Source organism: Scyliorhinus torazame, chromosome 24 (assembly GCF_047496885.1).
Source record: "Scyliorhinus torazame isolate Kashiwa2021f chromosome 24, sScyTor2.1, whole genome shotgun sequence".
Classification (NCBI taxonomy): domain Eukaryota; kingdom Metazoa; phylum Chordata; class Chondrichthyes; order Carcharhiniformes; family Scyliorhinidae; genus Scyliorhinus; species Scyliorhinus torazame.
The window spans coordinates 8,642,346-8,669,196 of NC_092730.1; the positions used below are offsets into that span (position 1 = coordinate 8,642,346).

Sequence of the window (26,851 nt, forward strand, 5' to 3'; positions counted from 1 at the left end):
GGGGTTGGGGGTGGTTACGGAGAGAGGGAGGGTTGTAGGGACTGGAGGAGGTTACAGAGATAGGGAGGGTTGTAGGGGCTGGAGGAGGTTACTTAGATAGGGAGGGTTGTAGGGGCTGGAGGAGATTACAGAGATAGGGAAGGTTGTAGGGACTGGAGGAGGTTACAGGGATAGGGAGGGTTGTAGGGGGTTGGAGGAGGTTACAGAGATAGGGAGGGTTGTAGGGGCTGGAGGAGGTTACAGAGATAGGGAGGGTTGTAGGGGCTGGAGTAGGTTACAGAGGTAGGGAGGGTTGTAGGGGCTGGAGGAGGTTACAGAGATAGGGAGGGATGTAGGGGGTTGGAGGAGGTTACAGAGATAGGGAGGGTTGTAGGGGCTGGAGGAGGTTACAGAGATAGAGAGGGTTGTCGGGGTTGGAGGAGGTTACGGAGAGAGGGAGGGTTGTAGCGGCTGGAGGAGATTACAGAGATAGGGAGAGTTGTAGGGGCTGGAGGAGGTTACAGAGATAGGGAGGGTTGTAGGGGTTGGAGGAGGTTACAGAGATAGGGAGGGTTGTAGGGTGTTGGAGGAGGTTACAGAGATAGGGAGGGTTGTAGGAGGTTGGAGGAGGTTACAGAGATAGGGAGGGTTGTAGGGGCTGGAGAAGGTTACAGAGATGGGGAGGGTTGTAGGGGCTGGAGGAGGTTACAGAGATAGGGAGGGTTGTAGGGGGTTGGAGGAGGTTACAGAGATAGGGAGGGTTGTAGGAACTGGTGGAGGTTACAGAGATAGGGAGGGCTGTAGGGGCTGGAGGAGGTTAGAGAGATGGGGAGGGTTGTAGGGGCTGGAGGAGGTTACAGAGATAGGGAGGGTTGTAGGGGCTGGAGTAGGTTACAGAGGTAGGGAGGGTTGTAGGGGCAGGAGTAGGTTACAGAGATAGGGAGGGTTGTAGGGGCTGGAGGAGGTTACAGAGATAGGGAGGGTTGTAGGGGGTTGGAGGAGGTTACAGAGATGGGGAGGGTTGTAGGGGCTGGAGGAGGTTACAGAGATAGGGAGGGTTGTAGGGGCTGGAGGAGGTTACAGAGATAGGGAGTGTTGTAGGGGCTGGAAGTGGTTACAGAGATAGGGAGGGGTGTTGGGGCTGGAGGAGGTTACAGAGATAGGGAGGGTTGTAGGGGGTTGGGGGTGGTTACGGAGAGAGGGAGGGTTGTAGGGACTGGAGGAGGTTACAGAGATAGGGAGGGTTGTAGGGGCTGGAGGAGGTTACAGAGATAGGGAGGGTTGTAGGCGGTTGGAGGAGGTTACAGAGATAGGGAGGGTTGTAGGTGCTGGAGGAGGTTACAGAGATAGGGAGGGTTGTAGGGAGCTGGAGGAGGTTACAGAGATAGGGAGGGTTGTAGGGGGTTGGAGGAGGTTACAGCGATAGGGAGGGTTGTAGGAGGTTGGAGGAGGTTACAGAGATAGGGAGGGCTGTAGGGGCTGGAGGAGGTTAGAGAGATGGGGAGGGTTGTAGGGGCTGGAGGAGGTTACAGAGATAGGGAGGGTTGTCGGGGCTGGAGGATGTTACAGAGATAGGGAGGGTTGTAGGTGCTGGAGGAGGTTACAGAGATAGGGAGGGTTGTCGGGGCTGGAGGATGTTACAGAGATAGGGAGGGTTGTAGGTGCTGGAGGAGGTTACAGAGATAGGGAGGGTTGTAGGGAGCTGGAGGAGGTTACAGAGATAGGGAGGGTTGTAGGGGGCTGGAGGAGGTTACAGCGATAGGGAGGGTTGTAGGGGCTGGAGGAGGTTACGGAGATAGGGAGGTTTGTAGGGGCTGAAGGAATTACAGAGATCGGGAGGCTTGTAGGGGCTGGAGGAGGTTACAGAGATAGGGAGGATTGCAGGGGCTGGAGGAGGTTACAGAGATAGGGAGGGTTGTAGCGGGTTGGGGGTGGTTACGGAGAGAGGGAGGGTTGTAGGGACTGGAGGAGGTTACAAAGATAGGGAGGGTTGTAGGGGCTGGAGGAGGTTACACAGATGGCGAGGGTTGTAGGGGCTGGAGGAGATTACAGAGATAGGGAGGGTTGCAGGGGCTGGAGGAGGTTACAGAGATAGGGAGGGTTGTGGGGGGTTGGGGTGGTTACGGAGAGAGGGAGGGTTGTAGGGACTGGAGGAGGTTGCAGAGATAGGGAGGGTTGTAGGGGCTGGAGGAGGTTACACAGATAGGGACGGATGTAGGGGCTGGAGGAGGTTACAGAGATAGGGAGGATTGCAGGGGCTGGAGGAGGTTACAGAGATAGGGAGGGTTGTAGCGGGTTGGGGGTGGTTACGGAGAGAGGGAGGGTTGTAGGGACTGGAGGAGGTTACAAAGATAGGGAGGGTTGTAGGGGCTGGAGGAGGTTACACAGATAGGGAGGGTTGTAGGGGCTGGAGGAGGTTACAGAGATAGGGAGGGTCGTGGGGGGTTGGGGGTGGTTACGGAGAGAGGGAGGGTTGTAGGGACTGGAGGAGGTTGCAGAGATAGGGAGGGTTGTAGTGGCTGGAGGAGGTTACACAGATAGGGAGGGATGTAGGGGCTGGAGGAGGTTATAGAGATAGGGAGGGTTGTAGGGGCTGGAGGTGGTTACAGAGATAGGGAGGGGTGTTGAGGCTGGACGAGGTTACAGAGATAGGGAGGGTTGTCGGGGCTGGAGGAGGTTACAGAGATAGGGAGTGTTGTAGTGGCTGGGGGAGGGTACAGAGATAGGGAGGGTTGTAGAGACTGGAGGAGGTTACAGAGATCGGGAGGGTTGTAGGGGCTGGAGGAGGTTACAGAGATAGGGAGGGTTGTAGGGGCTGGTGGAGGTTACAGAGATAGGGAGGGTTGTAGGGGCAGGAGCAGGTTACAGAGATAGGGAGGTTTGTAGGGGCTGGTGGAGGTTACAGAGATTGCGAGGGTTGTAGGGGCTGGAGGAGGTTACAGAGATAGGGAGGGTTGTCGGGGCTGGAGGAGGTTACAGAGATAGGGATGGTTGTAGGGGCTGGTGGAGGTTACAGAGATAGGGAGGGGGTGTAGGGGCTGGAGGTTGTTACAGAGATAGGGAGGGTTGTAGGGGGTTGGAGGAGGTTACAGAGATAGGGAGGGTTGTAGGGGCTGGAGGAGGTTACAGAGATAGGGAGGGTTGTAGGGGCTGGAGTAGGTTACAGAGGTAGGGAGGGTTGTAGGGGCTGGAGGAGGTTACAGAGATAGGGAGGGATGTAGGGGGTTGGAGGAGGTTACAGAGATAGGGAGGGTTGTAGGGGCTGGAGGAGGTTACAGAGATAGAGAGGGTTGTCGGGGTTGGAGGAGGTTACGGAGAGAGGGAGGGTTGTAGCGGCTGGAGGAGATTACAGAGATAGGGAGAGTTGTAGGGGCTGGAGGAGGTTACAGAGATAGGGAGGGTTGTAGGGGTTGGAGGAGGTTACAGAGATAGGGAGGGTTGTAGGGTGTTGGAGGAGGTTACAGAGATAGGGAGGGTTGTAGGAGGTTGGAGGAGGTTACAGAGATAGGGAGGGTTGTAGGGGCTGGAGAAGGTTACAGAGATGGGGAGGGTTGTAGGGGCTGGAGGAGGTTACAGAGATAGGGAGGGTTGTAGGGGGTTGGAGGAGGTTACAGAGATAGGGAGGGTTGTAGGAACTGGTGGAGGTTACAGAGATAGGGAGGGCTGTAGGGGCTGGAGGAGGTTAGAGAGATGGGGAGGGTTGTAGGGGCTGGAGGAGGTTACAGAGATAGGGAGGGTTGTAGGGGCTGGAGTAGGTTACAGAGGTAGGGAGGGTTGTAGGGGCAGGAGTAGGTTACAGAGATAGGGAGGGTTGTAGGGGCTGGAGGAGGTTACAGAGATAGGGAGGGTTGTAGGGGGTTGGAGGAGGTTACAGAGATGGGGAGGGTTGTAGGGGCTGGAGGAGGTTACAGAGATAGGGAGGGTTGTAGGGGCTGGAGGAGGTTACAGAGATAGGGAGTGTTGTAGGGGCTGGAAGTGGTTACAGAGATAGGGAGGGGTGTTGGGGCTGGAGGAGGTTACAGAGATAGGGAGGGTTGTAGGGGGTTGGGGGTGGTTACGGAGAGAGGGAGGGTTGTAGGGACTGGAGGAGGTTACAGAGATAGGGAGGGTTGTAGGGGCTGGAGGAGGTTACAGAGATAGGGAGGGTTGTAGGCGGTTGGAGGAGGTTACAGAGATAGGGAGGGTTGTAGGTGCTGGAGGAGGTTACAGAGATAGGGAGGGTTGTAGGGAGCTGGAGGAGGTTACAGAGATAGGGAGGGTTGTAGGGGGTTGGAGGAGGTTACAGCGATAGGGAGGGTTGTAGGAGGTTGGAGGAGGTTACAGAGATAGGGAGGGCTGTAGGGGCTGGAGGAGGTTAGAGAGATGGGGAGGGTTGTAGGGGCTGGAGGAGGTTACAGAGATAGGGAGGGTTGTCGGGGCTGGAGGATGTTACAGAGATAGGGAGGGTTGTAGGTGCTGGAGGAGGTTACAGAGATAGGGAGGGTTGTCGGGGCTGGAGGATGTTACAGAGATAGGGAGGGTTGTAGGTGCTGGAGGAGGTTACAGAGATAGGGAGGGTTGTAGGGAGCTGGAGGAGGTTACAGAGATAGGGAGGGTTGTAGGGGGCTGGAGGAGGTTACAGCGATAGGGAGGGTTGTAGGGGCTGGAGGAGGTTACGGAGATAGGGAGGTTTGTAGGGGCTGAAGGAATTACAGAGATCGGGAGGCTTGTAGGGGCTGGAGGAGGTTACAGAGATAGGGAGGATTGCAGGGGCTGGAGGAGGTTACAGAGATAGGGAGGGTTGTAGCGGGTTGGGGGTGGTTACGGAGAGAGGGAGGGTTGTAGGGACTGGAGGAGGTTACAAAGATAGGGAGGGTTGTAGGGGCTGGAGGAGGTTACACAGATAGCGAGGGTTGTAGGGGCTGGAGGAGATTACAGAGATAGGGAGGGTTGCAGGGGCTGGAGGAGGTTACAGAGATAGGGAGGGTTGTGGGGGGTTGGGGGTGGTTACGGAGAGAGGGAGGGTTGTAGGGACTGGAGGAGGTTGCAGAGATAGGGAGGGTTGTAGGGGCTGGAGGAGGTTACACAGATAGGGACGGATGTAGGGGCTGGAGGAGGTTACAGAGATAGGGAGGATTGCAGGGGCTGGAGGAGGTTACAGAGATAGGGAGGGTTGTAGCGGGTTGGGGGTGGTTACGGAGAGAGGGAGGGTTGTAGGGACTGGAGGAGGTTACAAAGATAGGGAGGGTTGTAGGGGCTGGAGGAGGTTACACAGATAGGGAGGGTTGTAGGGGCTGGAGGAGGTTACAGAGATAGGGAGGGTCGTGGGGGGTTGGGGGTGGTTACGGAGAGAGGGAGGGTTGTAGGGACGAGGAGGTTGCAGAGATAGGGAGGGTTGTAGTGGCTGGAGGAGGTTACACAGATAGGGAGGGATGTAGGGGCTGGAGGAGGTTATAGAGATAGGGAGGGTTGTAGGGGCTGGAGGTGGTTACAGAGATAGGGAGGGGTGTTGAGGCTGGACGAGGTTACAGAGATAGGGAGGGTTGTCGGGGCTGGAGGAGGTTACAGAGATAGGGAGTGTTGTAGTGGCTGGGGGAGGGTACAGAGATAGGGAGGGTTGTAGAGACTGGAGGAGGTTACAGAGATCGGGAGGGTTGTAGGGGCTGGAGGAGGTTACAGAGATAGGGAGGGTTGTAGGGGCTGGTGGAGGTTACAGAGATAGGGAGGGTTGTAGGGGCAGGAGCAGGTTACAGAGATAGGGAGGTTTGTAGGGGCTGGTGGAGGTTACAGAGATTGCGAGGGTTGTAGGGGCTGGAGGAGGTTACAGAGATAGGGAGGGTTGTCGGGGCTGGAGGAGGTTACAGAGATAGGGATGGTTGTAGGGGCTGGTGGAGGTTACAGAGATAGGGAGGGGGTGTAGGGGCTGGAGGTTGTTACAGAGATAGGGAGGGTTGTAGGGGCTGGACGAGGTTACAGAGATAGGGAGGAGTGTAGGGGCTGGAGGAGGTTACAGAGATAGGGAGGGTTGTAGGGGCTGGGGGAGGATACAGAGATAGGGGAGGGTGTTGGGGTTGGAGAGGGTTACAGAGATAGGGAGGGGGTGAGGAGGGATTTGAACACGAGGTTGAGAATGTTGAACTGGGGATATTGCCAGACTGAGTTAATGAAGGCCGGTGAATGGGTTCCCATCCAGCGTCGTCTGGGACGGGTTCTGATTTATTTGGAGACTTGCGTGTGCAGGCCAGAGGAGACGAGGGTGCGAGTTTGAGTGAGGGTCGGTTGTCTGCGCGAGTGGTCACTGAATGAGGTCCCTGCAGTGAGTGTGTGGGGACAGGGCGATGATGGTGTGTCCTATTGTGTCCACAATGACAGCGATTTCAGTCCACTGCACCTTCTATGTTGCCCAAGACCCTGCTGACTGCTTTCTCACACTGTCTCCCCTTCGTCACAGCTACCGGCCCCCTAGCTGAGAAACAGATCGCTTACATCTGCAGGGAAACACTTCAGGTAAGTGACCAGTGACCGAGGGTCCGTACTCGCCATCAGTGACTGATCAGAGCAGTTATTGTCTGACAGGAAGAGTGTAGAGGGAGCTTTACTCTGTATCTAACCCCGTGCTGTACCTGTCCTGGGAGTGTTTGATGGGGACAGTGTAGAGGGAGCTTTACTCTGTATCTAACCCCGTGCTGTACCTGCCCTGGGAGTGTTTGATGGGGACAGTGTAGAGGGAGCTTTACTCTGTATCTAACCCCGTGCTGTACCTGTCCTGGGAGTGTTTGATGGGGACAGTGTAGAGGGAGCTTTACTCTGTATCTAACCCCGCGCTGTACCTGTCCTGGGAGTGTTTGATGGGGACAGTGTAGAGGGAGCTTTACTCTGTATCTAACCCCGTGCTGTACCTGTCCTGGGAGTGTTTGATGGGGACAGTGTAGAGGGAGCTTTACTCTGTATCTAACCCCGTGCTGTACCTGTCCTGGGAGTGTTTGATGGGGACAGTGTCGAGGGAGCTTTACTCTGTATCCAACCCCGTGCTGTACCTGTCCTGGGAGTGTTTGATGGGGACAGTGTTGAGGGAGTTTTACTCTGTATCTAACCCTGTGCTGTACCTGTCCTGGGAGTGTTTGATGGAGACGGTGTAGAGGGAGCTTTACTCTGTATCTAACCCCGTGCTGTACCTGTCCTGGGAGTGTTTGATGGGGACAGTGTAGAGGGAGCTTTACTCTGTATCTAACCCCATGCTGTACCTGTCCTGGGAGCGTTTGATGGGGACAGTGTAGAGGGAGCTTTACTCTGTATCTAACCCCGTGCTGTACCTGTCCTGGGAGTGTTTGATGGAGACGGTGTAGAGGGAGCTTTACTCTGTATCTAACCCCGTGCTGTACCTGTCCTGGGAGTGTTTGATGGGGACAGTGTAGAGGGAGCTTTACTCTGTATCTAACCCCGTGCTGTTCCTGTCCTGGGTGTGTTTGATGGGGACAGTGTGGAGGGAGCTTTACTCTGTATCTAACCCCGTGCTGTACCTGCCCTGGGAGTGTTTGATGGGGACAGTGTAGAGGGAGCTTTACTCTGTACCTAACCCCGTGCTGTACCTGTCCTGGGAGTGTTTGATGGGGACAGTGGAGAGGGAGCTTTACTCTGTATCTAACCCCGTGCTGTACCTGTCCTGGGAGTGTTTGATGGGGACAGTGTCGAGGGAGCTTTACTCTGTATCTAACCCCGTGCTGTACCTGTCCTGGGAGTGTTTGATGTGGACAGTGTAGAGGGAGCTTTTCTCTGTATCTAACCCCGTGCTGTACCTGTCCTGGGAGTGTTTGATGGGGACAGTGTGGAGGGAGCTTTACTCTGTATCTAACCCCGTGCTGTACCTGCCCTGGGAGTGTTTGATGGGGACAGTGTGGAGGGAGCTTTACTCTGTATCTAACCCCGTGCAGTACCTGTCCTGGGAGTGTTTGATGGGGACAGTGTAGAGGGAGCTTCACTCTGTATCTAACCCCGTGCTGTACCTGTCCTGGGAGTGTTTGATGGGGACAGTGTAGAGGGAGCTTTACTCTGTATCTAACTCCGTGCTGTACCTGTCCTGGGAGTGTTTGATGGGGACAGTGTAGAGGAGGTTTACTGTGTATCTAACCCCGTGCTGTACCTGTCCTGGGAGTGTTTGATGGGGACAGTGTAGAGGGAGCTTTACTCTGTATCTAACCCCGTGCTGTACCTGTCCTGGGAGTGTTTGATGGGGACAGTGTAGAGGAGGTTTACTGTGTATCTAACCCCGTGCTGTACCTGTCCTGGGAGTGTTTGATGGGGACAGTGTAGAGGGAGCGTTACTCTGTGTCTAACCCCGTGCTGTACCTGTCCTGGGAGTGTTTGATGGGGACAGTGTAGAGGGAGCTTTACTCTGTATCTAACCCAGTGCTGTACCTGTCCTGGGAGTGTTTGATGGGACAGTGTAGAGGGAGCTTTACTCTGTATCTAACCCCGTGCTGTACCTGTCCTGGGAGTGTTTGATGGGGACAGTGTAGAGGGAGCTTTACTCTGTATCTAACCCCGTGCTGTACCTGTCCTGGGAGTGTTTGATGGGACAGTGTAGAGGGAGCTTTACTCTGTATCTAACCCCGTGCTGTACCTGTCCTGGGAGTGTTTGATGGGGACAGTGTCGAGGGAGCTTTACTCTGTATCTAACCCCCGTGCTGTACCTGTCCTGGGAGTGTTTGATGGGGACAGTGTAGAGGAGGTTTACTGTAACTGTTTATGCTGTTATGTTGTTCTATTTGATGAGTTAAATCTGTGTTCTGTAGGGACTGGAGTATCTCCATGGCAGTGGGAAAATGCATCGAGATATCAAGGTAATTGCGGAGACTCTGACACTCGTGTACAAGAGCTCTGGGCAGGACTCTCTGAGCCCGGGGCCGGGCCGGAGAAACCCCGTGACCGACGTGAAACTGCCACGCCGCCCTGACGCCGGGACGCGATTATTCGCAGAACGCCAGGATGGGCCGAGTGGCCGTCGCAAAAAACCCCAGTCTCGTCCTCGCCGTACACACCTGCTCCCAACCGGCGGAGACCTCGGCGTGGAAGGGTCGGGGGGGGGGGGGGGGGGGGGATGGGGGGGGGCTTCCTGTGGGGGGGTGGATCGACCCCGGGGGGGGGGCCTCCGATGTGGCCTGTCCCGCGTTTGGGGCCCACCGATCGGCGGGCAGGCCTCTCGGGGGGGGCCGCTCCTGTTCCGCGCCGGCCCCTGTAGCCCTGCGCCATGCTGCGTCGGGGCCAGCGCGGAGAAGGGAGCCGCTGCGCACGCGGGGATCCCGCGGCGACCAGTTCACGCCGGGGTAAGCAGCTGGAGGGGCGTGGGTCGCTCCAGTGCCGTGCTGGCCCCCTGTAGGGAATACGCCCCACTCGCCTGGATGAGTGCGGCTCCCAACAACCCTCGAGAAGCTCGACACCATCCAGGACAAAGCAGCCCCGCTTGATTGGCTCCCCTTCCACAAACATTCACTCCCTCCCCCACCGACGCACAGTGACAGCCGTGTGTACCATCTACAAGATGCACTGCAGCAACTCACCAAGGTTCCTCAGACAGCACCTTCCAAACTCACGTCCTCCACCACCTAGAGGGACAAGAGCAGCAGATACCTGGGAACCCCACCACCTGGAGGCTCCCCTCCGAGTCACTCACCACCCCGACTGGGAAATATATCGGCCGTTCCTTCACTGTCGCAGGGGCAACACCCTGAACTCCCTCCCTAACAGCACAGCGGGTGTTCCTACCCTCAGGGACTGCAGCGATTCAAGAAGGCGGCTCACCCACCACCTTCTGAAGGGCAACCAGGAATGGGCAATAAATGCTGGCCCTAACCAGCGACGCCCATAATCCTGACTTGAATGGATACAATAATAATAATGCCCAGATTAGTGCCTTTAGCGAGGTACAGGTGGTTTCCCACATACTGCAGGAGGAGCCCGGATCTGTGAGACAGGAAGGGGTGCAGGAAACGGGCGATGAGGGCAGGGAGGGTGATGGAATCCTATATCCGACTGAAAATGGCGGTGTTTAACATTGAGTTCTGCTCCCTCTCTCCGCAGGGTGCGAACATCCTGCTGACAGACCGAGGGGAAGTCAAACTAGGTGAGGCTGCTGTTGTGTTGTGTCGTGGAACGCTCCCCGCTGGTACGCTGTTGCTAATTGTGTTTCTCTTTATTTGGCTCTGAAGATGGCGGCCAATAAGGTCGCCTTCCTTAATTCTAATTACGTCTGCTCTAGAGTCGGCAGGTATCTTTCGAAACCGCCACAAGGTTCAAACCGAATACTGATCAAAGACTCGATACACCAGTTAGTTAGTTCAAAGTCAAATGCTTATTTATTTACCCACACAGTTAAATATAATCATGCACAGATACTGCCGACAAAACTCTCACTACTGCTAAAGCCTATACTTAGCTTCGGTCGCCCACTCAGTCAGAGGAACAATGGCCGTTGTTCGGTTCTGAGGCTGCTGGGGTCGAAGTGGTGAAGGTTAACAGCTAAGGTCGTCTGTCTGGTCGCGAGCGTTGACCTTGGACTTCCTTGTTCTGGTGCAGCTGGTGGACGGGTCTCTCCTCGGTGAGAGCCTGGGCCGCAAGAGAGCGATTCTCTCTTGGGGAACCCTTCTTACACCCAAAAGGGGCTCCGCGCGCTTTTGGGCGGGCCTTGAACTTGCCCCCAATCAATTGGGCCGTTTCTCGATCGTTCCTATCGATTTCGTCCAATAGAGGGGTGGGCGCCCTGATGGCTGGGCGTGTCCTAGGTGGCCGTTGGCCTGCTTTGTTCCGGTCTCCTCTGGCCCCGGGGTGTCTGCCTTAGTATCGGTTACTCAGATGTTACTCTTTTGTTCCCGGAGGGAGGAAGGGGGGGAAGGCTACACTGACAATTGGGGGGGGGGGGGGGGGGGGGGGGGCGGTGAGAGATTGCAATAGGCTCTGGGGCAGGAGGAGGAGACGGAGGCTCCACCGTGTCGCGACCCTAGTTGGCCATTTTGCGTATCTCGGTCACAAGCATTTGAATGAAGCCAGTTGGGGGCGTTCAGGTCAAGGAGAAGGGGATTGGGCGCGCTGTGGTTTGAGAGCCACGGGTGAGAATTTTAAAGTGTCTGCGTCACGGGACACGGTCTTTCTGCTGCAGGGGTGGGGGGTGAATGAGACGCGGGGCGCAGGATTTTGGATTGGTTCATAGTTATCATAGAATTTACAGGGCAGAAGGAGGCCATTCGGCCCATCGAGTCTGCACCGGCTCTTGGAAAGAGCACCCTACCCAAGGTCAACCCCTCCACCCAACACTAAGGGCAATTTTGGGCACTAAGGGCAATTTATCGCGGCCAAACCACCTAACCTGCACATCTTTGGACTGTGGGAGGAAACCGGAGCACCCGGAGGAAACCCACGCACACACGGGGAGGATGTGCAGACTCCGCACAGACAGTGACCCGAGCCGGAATCGAACCCGGGTCCCTGGAGCTGTGAAGCAATTGTGCGAACCACAATGCTACCGTGCTGCCCGGAATGTGGCGACGAGGGGTGTGGTTCAGAAAACAGCGGTTTTACAATCGTGACTCTGTGTGTCTGTCTTCATTCCCAGCTGATTTCGGAGTGTCGGCAGAGCTAACTGCCTCGGTGGGCAAGAGAAAATCATTCATCGGAACACCATACTGGTAAATAATCATCTCCACCGCAATATTCACCACCGCAGCCCTTAGCTGTGCTCTCGGAGGGTCAGTACTGAGGGAGTGCCGCACTGTCAGAGGGTCAGTACTGAGGGAGCGCCGCACTGTCAGAGGGTCAGTACTGAGGGAGTGCCGCACTGTCAGAGGGTCAGTACTGAGGGAGTGCCGCACTGTCAGAGGGTCAGTACTGAGGGAGTGCCGCACTGTCAGAGGGTCAGTACTGAGGGAGCGCCGCACTGTCAGAGGGTCAGTACTGAGGGAGTGCCGCACTGTCAGAGGGTCAGTACTGAGGGAGTGCCGCACTGTCAGAGGGTCAGTACTGAGGGAGTGCCGCACTGTCAGAGGGTCAGTACTGAGGGAGTGCCACACTGTCAGAGGGTCAGTACTGAGGGAGTGCCGCACTGTCAGAGGGTCAGTACTGAGGGAGTGCCGCACTGTCAGAGGGTCAGTCCTGAGGGAGCGCCGCACTGTCAGAGGGTCAGTACTGAGGGAGTGCCGCACTGTCAGAGGGTCAGTACTGAGGGAGCGCTGCACTCTCAGAGGGTCAGTACTAAGGGAGTGCCGCACTGTCAGAGGGTCAGTACTGAGGGAGCACCGCACTGTCAGAGGGTCAGCACAGAGGGAGTGCTGCACTGTCAGAGGGTCAGTACTGAGGGAGTGCCGCACTGTCAGAGGGTCAGTACTGAGGGAGCGTCGCACTGTCAGAGGGTCAGTACTGAGGGAGCGTCGCACGGTCAGAGGGTCAGTACTGAGGGAGCGTCGCACTGTCAGAGGGTCAGTACTGAGGGAGTGCTGCACTGTCAGAGGGCCAGTACTGAGGGAGCGCCGCACTGTCAGAGGGTCAGTACTGAGGGAGCGTCGCACTGTCAGAGGGTCAGTACTGAGGGAGCGCTACACTGTCAGAGGGTCAGTACTGAGGGAGTGCCGCACTGTCAGAGGGTCAGTACTGAGGGAGTGCTGCACTGTCAGAGGGTCAGTACTGAGGGAGCGCCGCACTGTCAGAGGGTCAGTACTGAGGGAGTGCCGCACTGTCAAAGGGTCAGTGCTGAGGGAGTGCCGCACTGTCAGAGGGTCAGTACTGAGGGAGTGCCGCACTGTCAGAGGGTCAGTGCTGAGGGAGTGCCGCACTGTCAGAGGGTCAGTACTGAGGGACTGCTGCCTGTCAGAGGGTAGTACTGAGGGAGTGCCGCACTGTCAGAGGGTCAGTACTGAGGGAGTGCCGCACTGTCAGAGGGTCAGTACTGAGGGAGTGCTGCACTGTCAGAGGGTCAGTACTGAGGGAGTACCGCACTGTCAGAGGGTCAGTACTGAGGGAGCGCCGCACTGTCAGAGGGTCAGTACTGAGGGAGCGCAGCACTGTCAGAGGGTCAGTACTGAGGGAGAGCTTCACTGTCAGAGGGTCAGTACTGAGGGAATGCTGCACTGTCAGAGGGTCAGTACTGAGGGAGTGCCGCACTGTCAGAGGGTCAGTACTGAGGGAGTGCTGCACTGTCAGAGGATCAGTACTGAGGGTGCGCCGCACCGTCAGAGGGTCAGTACTGAGGGAGAGCTTCACTGTCAGAGGGTCAGTACTGAGGGAGTGCCGCACTGTCAGAGGGTCAGTACTGAGGGAGTGCTGCACTGTCAGAGGGTCAGTACTGAGGGAGTGCCGCACTGTCAGGGGGTCAGTACTGAGGGAGTGCCGGACTGTCAGAGAGTCAGTGCTGAGGGAGTGCCGCACCGTCGGAGTGTCGTGACCAATATGGGTGAGGGTCTGCAATGGGTTACCCTACGCCGACTCTCTTCCCCCCAGTGCGGATTTGAATTGTCTCGCTGAAGCCCCTGTCGCGCGTTGATCTCTCTGTTTTTCCACTCAGGATGGCTCCAGAGGTGGCTGCAGTTGAGAAGAAGGGAGGTTACAACCAGCAGTGTGACATCTGGGCAGTTGGCATCACTGCCATTGAGCTGGCAGAGCTACAGCCCCCTATGTTCGACCTACACCCAATGAGGTGAGGAAGATGCCGAGACGTGAGGTGACAATCAGGCCACACCATTGAGAGTTCCACAAAATCCTAAACTCGGAGTCACGCACTTCGCACCTCACCTCTGTCCCGCTCTTTACAACCTTGTGGCAGTGCCCACCCTACCCAACCCAACACACTCCAACCCCACCCAACACAAATCACTCCAACCCTACCCAACCCAACTCACTCCAACCCCACCCAACACAACTCACTCCAACCCTACCCAACCCAACTCACTCCAACCCCACCCAACACAACTCACTCCAACCCTACCCAACCCAACTCACTCCAACCCCACCCAACACAACTCACTCCAACCCCACCCAACCCAACTCACTCCAACCCCAACCGACCCAACTCACTCCAAACCCACCCAACCCAACTCCCTCCAACCCCACCCAACACAACTCACTCCAACCCCACCCAACACAACTCACTCCAACCGTACCCAACCCAACTCACTCCAACCCCACCCAACACAACTCACTCCAACCCTACCCAACACAACTCACTCCAACCCTACCCAACCCAACTCACTCCAACCCAACCCAACACAACTCACTCCAACCCCACCCAACCCAACTCACTCCAACCCCACCCAACACAAATCACTCCAACCCTACCCAACCCAACTCACTCCAACCCCACCCAACACAACTCACTCCAACCCTACCCAACACAACTCACTCCAACCTGACCCAACCCAACTCACTCCAACCCCACCCATCCCAACTCACTCCAACCCTACCCAACCCAACTCACTCCAACCCTACCCAACCCAACTCACTCCAACCCTACCCAACCCAACTCACTCCAACCCCACCCAACACAACTCACTCCAACCCTACCCAACACAACTCACTCCAACCTGACCCAACCCAACTCACTCCAACCCCACCCATCCCAACTCACTCCAACCCTACCCAACCCAACTCACTCCAACCCTACCCAACCCAACTCACTCCAACCCCACCCAACACAACTCACTCCAACCCTACCCAACACAACTCACTCCAACCTGACCCAACCCAACTCACTCCAACCCCACCCATCCCAACTCACTCCAACCCTACCCAACCCAACTCACTCCAACCCTACCCAACCCAACTCACTCCAACCCTACCCAACCCAACTCACTCCAACCCCACCCAACACAAATCACTCCAACCCTACCCAACCCAACTCACTCCAACCCCACCCAACACAACTCACTCCAACCCTACCCAACACAACTCACTCCAACCCTACCCAACCCAACTCACTCCAACCCCACCCAACACAACTCACTCCAACCCTACCCAACCCAACTCACTCCAACCCCACCCATCCCAACTCACTCCAACTCTACCCAACCCAACTCACTCCAACCCTACCCAACCCAACTCACTCCAACCCCACCCAACACAAATCACTCCAACCCTACCCAACCCAACTCACTCCAACCCCACCCAACACAACTCACTCCAACCCTACCCAACACAACTCACTCCAACCCTACCCAACCCAACTCACTCCAACCCCACCCAACACAACTCACTCCAACCCTACCCAACCCAACTCACTCCAACCCCACCCAACACAAATCACTCCAACCCTACCCAACCCAACTCACTCCAACCCCACCCAACACAACTCATTCCAACCCTACCCAACACAAATCACTCCAACCCTACCCAACCCAACTCACTCCAACCCCACCCAACCCAACTCACTTCAACCCCACCCAACCCAACTCTCTCCAACCCAACTCACTCCAACCCTACCCAACCCAACCCACTCCAACCTTACCCAACACAACTCACTCCAACCCCACCCAACACAACTCACTCCAACCCCACCCAACACAACTCACTCCAACCCCACCCAAACCAAATCACTCCAACCCCACCCAACCCAACTCACTCCAACCCCACCCAACACAACTCACTCCAACCCCACACAACCCAACTCACTCCAACCCCACCCAACCCAACTCACTCCAACCCCACCCAACACAACTCACTCCAACCCCATCCAACCCAAATCACTCCAACCGTACCCAACCCAAATCACTCCAACCGTACCCAACCCAAATCACTCCAACCCTACCCAACCCAACTCATTCCAACCCCACCCAACACAACTCACTCCAACCCCACACAACCCAACTCACTCCAACCCCACCCAACACAACTCACTCCAACCCCACCCAACAAAACTCACTCCAACCCTACCCAACACAATTCACTCCAAACCCACACAACCCAACTCACTCCAACCCCACCCAACCCAACTCACTCCAACCCCACCCAACTCAACTCACTCCAAACCCACCCAACACAACTCACCCCAACCCCACCCAACACAACTCACTCCAACCCTACCCAACCCAACTCACTCCAACCTCACCCAACCCAACTCACTCGAACCCCACCCAACACAACTCACTCCAAACCTACCCAACCCAACTCACTCCAACCCAACTCACTCCAACCCCACCCAACACAACTCACTCCAAACCTACCCAACCCAACTCACTCCACCCCCACCCAACCCAACTCACTCCAACCCCACCCAACACAACTCACTCCAACCCTACCCAACACAACTCACTCCAACCCTACCCAACACAACACACTCCAACCCTACCCAACCCAACTCACTCCAACCCTACCCAACCCAACTCACCCCAACCCCACCCAACCCAACTCACTCCAACCCCACCCAACCAAACTCACTCCAACCCTACCCAACCCAACTCACCCCAACCCTACCCAACCCAACTCACCCCAACCCCACCCAACCCAACTCACTCCAACCCCACCCAACCCAACTCACTCCAACCCCACCCAACACAACTCACTCCAACCCCACCCAACCCAATCACTCTAACCCTACCCAACACAATTCACTCCAAACCTACCCAACCCAATCACTCTAACCTACCCAACACAATTCACTCCAACCCTACCCAACACAATACACTCCAACCCTACCCAACCCAACTCACTCCAACCTCACCCAACCCAATTCACTCTAACCCTACCCAACACAACTCACTCCAACCCTACCCAACACAATTCCCTCCAATCCTACCCAACACAATTCACTCCAACTCTACCCAACCCAATTCACTCCAACCCTACCCAACCAAACGCACTCCAACCCGACCCAACACAATTCACTCCAACCCCACCAACACAATTCACTCCAACCCCACCCAACACAATTCACTCCAAACCTACCCAACACAACTGACTCCAACCCTACCGAACACAATTCACTCCAACCCCACCCAACACAATTCACTCCAAACCTACCCAACACAATTCACTCCAACCCTACCCAACCCAATTCACTCAAACCCTACCCAACACAATTCACTCCAACCCTACCCAACACAACTCACTCCAACCCCACCCAACCCAACTCACTCCAACCCTACCCAACACAATTCATTCCAACCCTACCCAACCCAATTCACTCAAACCCCACCCAACCCAATCCACTCAAACCGTACCCAACCCAATCACTCTAACTCTACCCAACCCAATCACTCTAACCTATACAACACAATTCACTCCAACCCTACCCAACCAAATCACTCCAACCATACCCAACACAAAATACTCAAACCCTACCCAACACAATTCACTCCAATCCCACCCAACCCAATTCACTCAAACCCGACCGAACACAATTCACTCCAACCCTACCCAACCCAACTCACTCCAAACCTACCAAACCCACTCCAACTCTACCCAACCCAATTCACTCCAACCCTACCCAACCAAACGCACTCCAACCCCACCCAACACAATTCACTCCAACCCTACCAACCCAATTCACTCCAACCCTACCCAACCCAATTCACTCCAACCCTACCCAACCCAACTCACTCCAACCCCACCCAACACAATTCACTCCAACCCTACCCAACACAATTCACTCCAAACCTACCCAACACAATTCACTCCAACCCGACCCAACACAATTCACTCCAAACCTACCCAACACAATTCACTCCAAACCTACCCAATTCACTCAAACCCTACCCAACACAATTCACTCCAACCCGACCCAACACAATTCACTCCAAACCTACCCAACACAATTCACTCCAAACCTACCCAATTCACTCAAACCCTACCCAACACAATTCACTCAAACCCTACCCAACCCCACCCAACCCAATTCACTTCAACCCTCCCCAACCCAACTCACTCAAACCCCACCGAACCCAACTCACTCCAACCCTACCCAACACAATTCACTCCAACCCTACCAACCCATTTCACTCAAACCCCACTCAACCCAATTCACCCAAACCGGACCCAACCCAATCACTCTAACCCTACCAAACCCAATCACTCTAACCTACCCAACACAATTCACTCCAACCCCACCCAACCCAACTCACTCCTACCCCACCCAACCAAATTCACTCCAACCCTACCGAACACAATTCACTCCAACCCTACCAACCCAACTCACTCCAACCCTAACCAACCCACTCCAACCCTACCCAACCCAACTCACTCCAACCCCACCCAACCCAACTCACTCCTGCCCCACCCAACAAAACTCACTCCAACCCTACCCAACCCAATCACTCCAACGCTACCCACCAAAATTCACTCCAACTCTACCCAACCAAATCACTCCAACCCTACCCAACACAATTCACTCAATCCCTACCCAACACAATTCACTCAAACCCTACCCAACCCAATTCACTCAAACCCTACCCAACACAATTCACTCCAACCCTACCCAACACAATTCACTCCAACCCTACCCAACCCAACTCACTCTAACCTCACCCAACCCAATTCACTCAAACCCTACCCAACCCAATCTCTCTAACCCTACCCAACACAACTCACTCCAACCCTACCCAACACAATTCACTCCAACCCTACCCAACCCAATTCACTCAAACCCTACGCAATCACCCTGACCCTACCCAACACAATTCACTCCAACCCTACCCAACCCAATCACTCTAACCCTACCCAACACAATTCACTCCAAACCTACCCAACCAAATCACTCTAACCCTACCCGACCCAATTCACTCCAGCCCTACCCAACCCAATTCACTCCAACCCTAGCCAACCCAATTCACTCCAGCTCTACCCAAACCATTTCACTCCAACCCTACCCAACCCAATTCACTCCAACTCTTCCCAACCCAATCACTCCAACTCTACCCAACCCAATCACTCCAACCCGACCCAACACAATTCACTCCAACTCTACCCAACCCAATTCACTCCAACCCTACCTAACCCAATCACACTAACCCTACCCAACATAATTCACTCCAACCCTACCCAACTCACTCAAACCCTACCCAACACAATTCACTCAAACCCTACCCAACCCAATTCACTCAAACCCCACCCAACCCAATTCACTCAAACCGTACCCATCCCAATCACTCTAACCCTACCCAACCCAATCACTCTAACCTACCCAACACAATTCACTCCAACCCTACCCAACCAAATCACTCCAACCCTACCCAACACAATTCACTCAAACCCTACCCAACCCAATTCACTCAAACCCCACCCAACCCAATTCACCCAAACCGTACCCAACCCAATCACTCTCACCCTAGCCAACCCAATCACCCCAATCCTACCCAACCCAACTCACTCCAACCCCACCCAACCCAATTCACTCCAACCCTACCGAACACAATTCACTCCAACCCTACCCAACCCAACTCACTCCAACCCTACCCAACCCACTCCAACCCTACCCAACACAATTCACTCCAACCCTACCCAACCCAACTCACTCCAACCCTACCCAACACAATTCACTCCAACCCTACCCAACCCAACTCACTCCAACCCCACCCAACCCAACTCACTCCAACCCAACTCACTCCAACCCTACCCAACACAATTCACTCCAACCCTACCCAACTCAATTCACTTCAACTTTACCCAACCCAATTCACTCCAACCCTACCCAACCAAACTCACTCCAACCCCACCCAACCCAACTCACTCCAACCCCACCCAACACAATTCACTCCAACCCTACCCAACACAATTCACTCCAACCCGACCCAACACAATTCACTCCAAACCTACCCAACACAATTCACTCCAACCCTACCCAATTCACTCAAACCCTACCCAACACAATTCACTCCAACCCTACCCAACCCAACTCACTCCAACTCCACCCAACACAATCACTCCACCCCTACCCAACACAATTCACTCAAACCCTACCCAACCCCACCCAACCCAATTCACTCCAACCCTCCCCAACCCAACTCACTCAAACCCCACCGAACCCAACTCACTCCAACCCTACCAACACAATTCACTCCAACCCTACCAACCCATTTCACTCAAACCCCACTCAACCCAATTCACTCAAACCAGACCCAACCCAATCACTCTAACCCTACCAAACCCAATCACTCTAACCTACCCAACACAATTCACTCCAACCCCACCCAACCCAACTCACTCCTACCCCACCCAACCCAACTCACTCCTGCCCCACCCAACAAAACTCACTCCAACCCTACCCAACCCAATCACTCCAACGCTACCCAACAAAATTCACTCCAACTCTACCCAACCAAATCACTCCAACCCTACCCAACACAATTCACTCAAACCCTACCCAACACAATTCACTCAAACCCTACCATACCCAATTCACTCAAACCCTACCCAACACAATTCACTCCAACCCTACCCAACACAATTCACTCCAACCCTACCCAACCCAACTCACTCTAACCTCACCCAACCCAATTCACTCAAACCCTACCCAACCCAATCTCTCTAACCCTACCCAACACAACTCACTCCAACCCTACCGAACAAAATTCACTCCAACCCTACCAACCCAACTCACTCCAACCCTAACCAACCCACTCCAACCCTACCCAACCCAACTCACTCCAACCCCACCCAACCCAACTCACTCCTGCCCCACCCAACAAAACTCACTCCAACCCTACCCAACCCAATCACTCCAACGCTACCCAACAAAATTCACTCCAACTCTACCCAACCAAATCACTCCAACCCTACCCAACACAATTCACTCAAACCCTACCCAACACAATTCACTCAAACCCTACCATACCCAATTCACTCAAACCCTACCCAACACAATTCACTCCAACCCTACCCAACACAATTCACTCCAACCCTACCCAACCCAACTCACTCTAACCTCACCCAACCCAATTCACTCAAACCCTACCCAACCCAATCTCTCTAACCCTACCCAACACAACTCACTCCAACCCTACCCAACACAATTCACTCCAACCCTACCCAACCCAATTCACTCAAACCCTACCCAACCCAATCACCCTGACCCTACCCAACACAATTCACTCCAACCCTACCCAACCCAATCACTCTAACCCTACCCAACACAATTCACTCCAAACCTACCCAACCAAATCACTCTAACCCTACCCGACCCAATTCACTCCAACCCTGCCCAACCCAATTCACTCCAGCCCTACCCAACCCAATTCACTCCAACCCTACCCAACCCAATTCACTCCAACTCTACCCAACCCAATCACTCCAACCCTACCCAACACAATTCACTCCAACTCTTCCCAACCCAATCACTCCAACTCTACCCAACCCAATCACTCCAACCCGACCCAACACAATTCACTCCAACTCTACCCAACCCAATTCACTCCAACCCTACCTAACCCAATCACACTAACCCTACCCAACATAATTCACTCCAACCCTACCCAACTCATTCTAACCCTACCCAACCCAATTCACTCAAACCCTACCCAACACAATTCACTCAAACCCTACCCAACCCAATTCACTCAAACCCCACCCAACCCAATTCACTCAAACCGTACCCATCCCAATCACTCTAACCCTACCCAACCCAATCACTCTAACCTACCCAACACAATTCACTCCAACCCTACCCAACCAAATCACTCCAACCCTACCCAACCCAATTCACTCAAACCCCACCCAACCCAATTCACCCAAACCGTACCCAACCCAATCACTCTCACCCTAGCCAACCCAATCACCCCAATCCTACCCAACCCAACTCACTCCAACCCTACCCAACCCAACTCACTCCAACCCCACCCAACCCAATTCACTCCAACCCTACCCAACACAATTCACTCCAACCCTACCCAACCCAACTCACTCCAACCCTACCCAACACAATTCACTCCAACCCTACCCAACCCAACTCACTCCAACCCTACCCAACACAATTCACTCCAACCCTACACAATTCACTCAAACCCAACCCAACCCAATTCACTCCAACCCTACCCAACCCAATTCACTCCAACTCTACCCAACCCAATCACTCCAACGCTACCCAACAAAGTTCACTCCAACGCTACCCAACCAAATCACTCCAACCCTACCCAACCCAATTCACTCCAACCCTACCTAACCCAATCACACTAACCCTACCCAACATAATTCACTCCAACCCTACCCAACTCATTCTAACCCTACCCAACCCAATTCACTCAAACCCTACCCAACACAATTCACTCAAACCCCACCCAACCCAATTCACTCAAACCGTACCCATCCCAATCACTCTAACCCTACCCAACCCAATCACTCTAACCTACCCAACACAATTCACTCCAACCCTCCCCAACCAAATCACTCCAACCCTACCCAACCCAATTCACTCAAACCCACCCAACCCAATTCACCCAAACCGTACCCAACCCAATCACTCTCACCCTAGCCAACCCAATCACCCCAATCCTACCCAACCCAACTCACTCCAACCCCACCCAACCCAATTCACTCCAACCCTACCGAACACAATTCACTCCAACCCTACCCAACCCAACTCACTCCAACCCTACCCAACACAATTCACTCCAACCCTACCCAACCCAACTCACTCCAACCCTACCCAACACAATTCACTCCAACCCTACACAATTCACTCAAACCCTACCCAACCCAATCACTCTCACCCTAGCCAACCCAATCACCCCAATCCTACCCAACCCAACTCACTCCAACCCCACCCAACCCAATTCACTCCAACCCTACCGAACACAATTCACTCCAACCCTACCCAACCCAACTCACTCCAACCCTACCCAACACAATTCACTCCAACCCTACCCAACCCAACTCACTCCAACCCTACCCAACACAATTCACTCCAACCCTACACAATTCACTCAAACCCTACCCAACCCAATTTACTCCAACCCTACCCAACCCAATTCACTCCAACTCTACCCAACCCAATCACTCCAACGCTACCCAACAAAGTTCACTCCAACGCTACCCAACCCAATTCACTCAAACCCTACCCAACCCAATCACTCTAACCCTACCCAACCCAATCACTCTAACCTACCCAATACAATTCACTCCAACCCTACCCAACACAATTCACTCCAACCCTACCCAACCCAACTCACTGCAACCTCACCCAACCCAATTCACTCAAACCCTACCCAACCCAATCACTCTAACCTACCCAATACAATTCACTCCAACCCTACCCAACACAATTCACTCCAACCCTACCCAACCCAACTCACTGCAACCTCACCCAACCCAATTCACTCAAACCCTACCCAACCCAATCACTGTAACCCTACCCAACACAACTCACTGTGGGTCAGGGGAACTCCATGATACACTTTGGGGTTCTCTAAACCCTGGCCCATAACAATACCAATTCTTTTTTTTCCAATTAAGGGGCAATTTAGCGTGGCCAATCCACCTACCCTGCACATCTTTGGGTTGTGGGGGTGAGACCCACGCAGACACGGGGAGAATGTGCAAACTCCACATGGACATTGACCCGGGGCCGGGATCGAACCCGGGTCCTCGGCGCCATGAGGCAGCAGCGCTAAGCACTGCGCTACCGTGCCTAATTCACTGCAATCCTACCGTATCCAACAAATTCACTCCAATCCAACTCTACACACCTCAATCCACTCCATCGCTACCCTACACAACTCAATTCACTCCAATCCTACCCTACCCCAACACAATTAACTCCAACCCAATTCACTCCAACCCTACCCGACTCAATTCACTCCAATACTACCATACACAACTCAATTCACTCCAATCCATTGCTACCCAACCCAATTCACTCCAACCCTACCTGACTCAATTCACTCCAACCCTACCCGACTCAATTCACTCCAATACTACGCTACCCCAACACAATTAACTCCAATCCATTGCTACCCAATCCAATTCACTCCAACCCAACACAATTCACTCCAATCCTACCCTACCCCAACACAATTAACTCCAACCCAATGCTACACAACCCAATTCACTCCAACCCTACCTGACTCAATTCACTCCAATACTACCCTACCCCAACACAATTAACTCCAACCCAATGCTACCCAACCCAATTCACTCCAACCCAACACAATTCACTCCAATACTACCCTACCCCAACACAATTAACTCCAACCCAATGCTACCCAACCCAATTCACTCCAACCCTACCCGACTCAATTCACTCCAATACTACCCTACCCCAACACAATTAACTCCAACCCAATGCTACCCAACCCAATTCACTCCAACCCTACCCGACTCAATTCACTCCAATACTACCCTACCCCAACACAATTAACTCCATTACAATGCTACCCAACCCAATTCACTCCAACCCTACCCGACTCAATTTACTCCAATACTACCCTACCCCAACACAATTAACTCCAATACAATGCTACCCAACCCAATTCACTCCAACCCTACCCGACTCAATTCACTCCAATACTACCCTACCCCAACACAAGTAACTCCAACCCAATGCTACCCAACCCAATTCAGTCCAACTCAACACGACACCCTTCCCTCCAATCCAACTCTCTTCAACCCGACCCAATCCAGTTCAACCCCTCGTGGTTACCTGCAAAGCCGTAATGAATGAGTCCTTTTCGGAATTAGTTCTCGGGACGTGTGAAGGGATGAATTTCGACGGCGTTGCTTAACGTGCTTTTTCTCACTCTCCTCCTCTTCCAGGGCTTTGATGTTAATGTCAAAGAGTAACTTCCAACCCCCCAAACTCCGCGATAAGTTGAAATGGTAAGTGTCCCGCATCTTGGTTCCCGCACACTGTGGGGGTGGGGCAGGGAGTGACATCGTAGCGTTTTAACCTTCTTTTTAAAATGTATTTTATTTCAAACATGTATCAAAACAGGTTACAGCCAATAAACACCCGGGAAACATACTTCCCAACAATCGACTATACAGTCTGTACAGTTTCTTTTCCTTTTTCACCCCCACCCCCATAACCCACCCCCACCACTGCGACGAACTGCTCCTCAAACACGGTCACAAACATCCCCCACCTTCTCTCAAACCTCCCTGCTGAGCCTCTTAATTCATCTTCTCTAACCGCAGGAAGTCGTACAGGTCGCCCAACCAGGCCGCTCCCCCCGGCGGCGATGCCGACCGCCACTCCAGCAAAATTCGCCGCCGTGCGATCAGGGAGGCGAAGGCCACGACATCGGCCTTCCTCCTCTCCGTGAGCTCCGGCTTCTCTGAGACCCCAAATATCGCCCCACCAAAGGGTCCGGGTCCACCTCCTCCTCCACTATCCTGGCTAAGACCGCGAACCCCCCCCCCCCAATTTTTCACAAACCCAAAACATGTGCGCGTGATTCGCTGGCCCCCGCCCCCGCACCTCTCGCACTCTTGGGATCGTTAACCCTTTCCCTGCTGTCGTATCTTCCTCCCCGGCAGGGGAAGGGCCTGGTGAATGATGCTTCCCCCCACCCGCCCCCCCCCCCCCCCCCCCAGTCTCTCACCTGCTCGTGTCTTTCCACAGGTCAGCGGACTGCCACAGCTTCATTAAGATGAGCTTGCGGAAGAACCCCAAGAAGCGGCCCACGGCGGACAAACTTCTCCAGGTATCTGCTCGGAATAGGGACAGGGATAATAGATCGTACCCGACACTCCTCCGATCAACAAGGAGTTTGATTCAACACAACTTATTCATTAATGGAATGTGGGCGAATATGGAAACTAGGAGCAGGAGGAGGCCATTCGGCCCTTCGAGCCTGCTCCGCCATTCATCACCATCATGGCTGATCATCCAACTCAATAGCCCAATCCTGCTTTCTCCCCATAGCCTTTGACCCCATTCTCCCCGAGTGCGATATCCAGCCGCCTCCTGAATATATTCAATGTTTCAGCATCAACTACTTCCTGTGGTAATGGATTCCACAGGCCCACCCCTCTCTGGGGGAAGAAATGTCTCCTTATCTCTGTCCGAAATGGTTTACCCAGAATCCTCAGGCTGTGACCCCTGGTTCTGGACACACCCACATTGGGAACATCTTCCCTGCATCTACCCTGTCCAGTCCTGTTCGAATTTTATACGTCTCGATGAGATCCCCCTTCATTCTTCTGAACTCCAGCAGGAACAATCCCAACCTCGTCAATCTCTCCTCGTCCGTCAGTCCCGCCATCCCTGGAATCAGTCTGGTAAACCTTCGCTGCACTCCCTCGAGAGCAAGAACATCCTTCCTCAGAGAAGGAGACCAGAACTGCTCACAATATTCCAGGTGTGGCCTCACCAAGGCCCTGTCCAATTGCAGCAACACATCCCTGCTTCTGTACTCGAAACCTCTCGCAATGGAGGCCAACATACCATTAGCCTTCTTTCCCGCCTGCTGCATGCTTACCTTCAGCGACTGGTGTACGAGGACACCCAGGTCCCGCTGCACACTCCCCTCACTCAATCGATAGCCATTCAGATAATAATCTGCCTTCCTGTTTTTGCAACAAAGTGGATAACCTCACACTTATCCACATTATACTGCATCGGCTGAGCATTTTTAATAAATATTTTTATTGCCTATTTTCCATTTTGATATCCAAACACCTCTTACCCACAGCAGATGTTGGACAAAAACCATGATGCCAAAACCCATCCAACTTGACAGACTCCATTCACAAAGAGCCGGACCCCACCCAAATGTACACGTTGGTCACATACCAAAGGACAACACTCCCTCCGAACCAACCCAACAGCAATGCTCAGCTCATTGAACCCTGACAAACAGGTCCAACAGGCCGCCCGCCCTCCTCCCACCTCGCTCCCCTTCGCTGGCTAAAGGTTTATTGCCATCCCCCCCATCTTCATTCCGCGGTCCTTTTTTAAGCGGGTCAATAAAGTTATAGCGGGCTTCGTATGGCG

The 26,851-nt window shown here is 54.1% G+C and overlaps 1 protein-coding gene across 1 annotated transcript in view; it reads left to right on the top strand.

Annotated features, from left to right (window-relative positions):
• Positions 1-26,851, top strand: part of map4k1 (mitogen-activated protein kinase kinase kinase kinase 1) — a 154,675-nt gene that overhangs the window by 111,477 nt on the left and 16,347 nt on the right. The window contains exons 5-11 of the mRNA XM_072489657.1: positions 6,410-6,465; positions 8,751-8,798; positions 10,036-10,078; positions 11,564-11,636; positions 13,505-13,636; positions 24,670-24,732; positions 25,478-25,559. Of these exons, the coding sequence (XP_072345758.1) occupies positions 6,410-6,465; positions 8,751-8,798; positions 10,036-10,078; positions 11,564-11,636; positions 13,505-13,636; positions 24,670-24,732; positions 25,478-25,559 (497 nt within the window). The remainder of the gene's footprint in view (positions 1-6,409; positions 6,466-8,750; positions 8,799-10,035; positions 10,079-11,563; positions 11,637-13,504; positions 13,637-24,669; positions 24,733-25,477; positions 25,560-26,851) is intronic.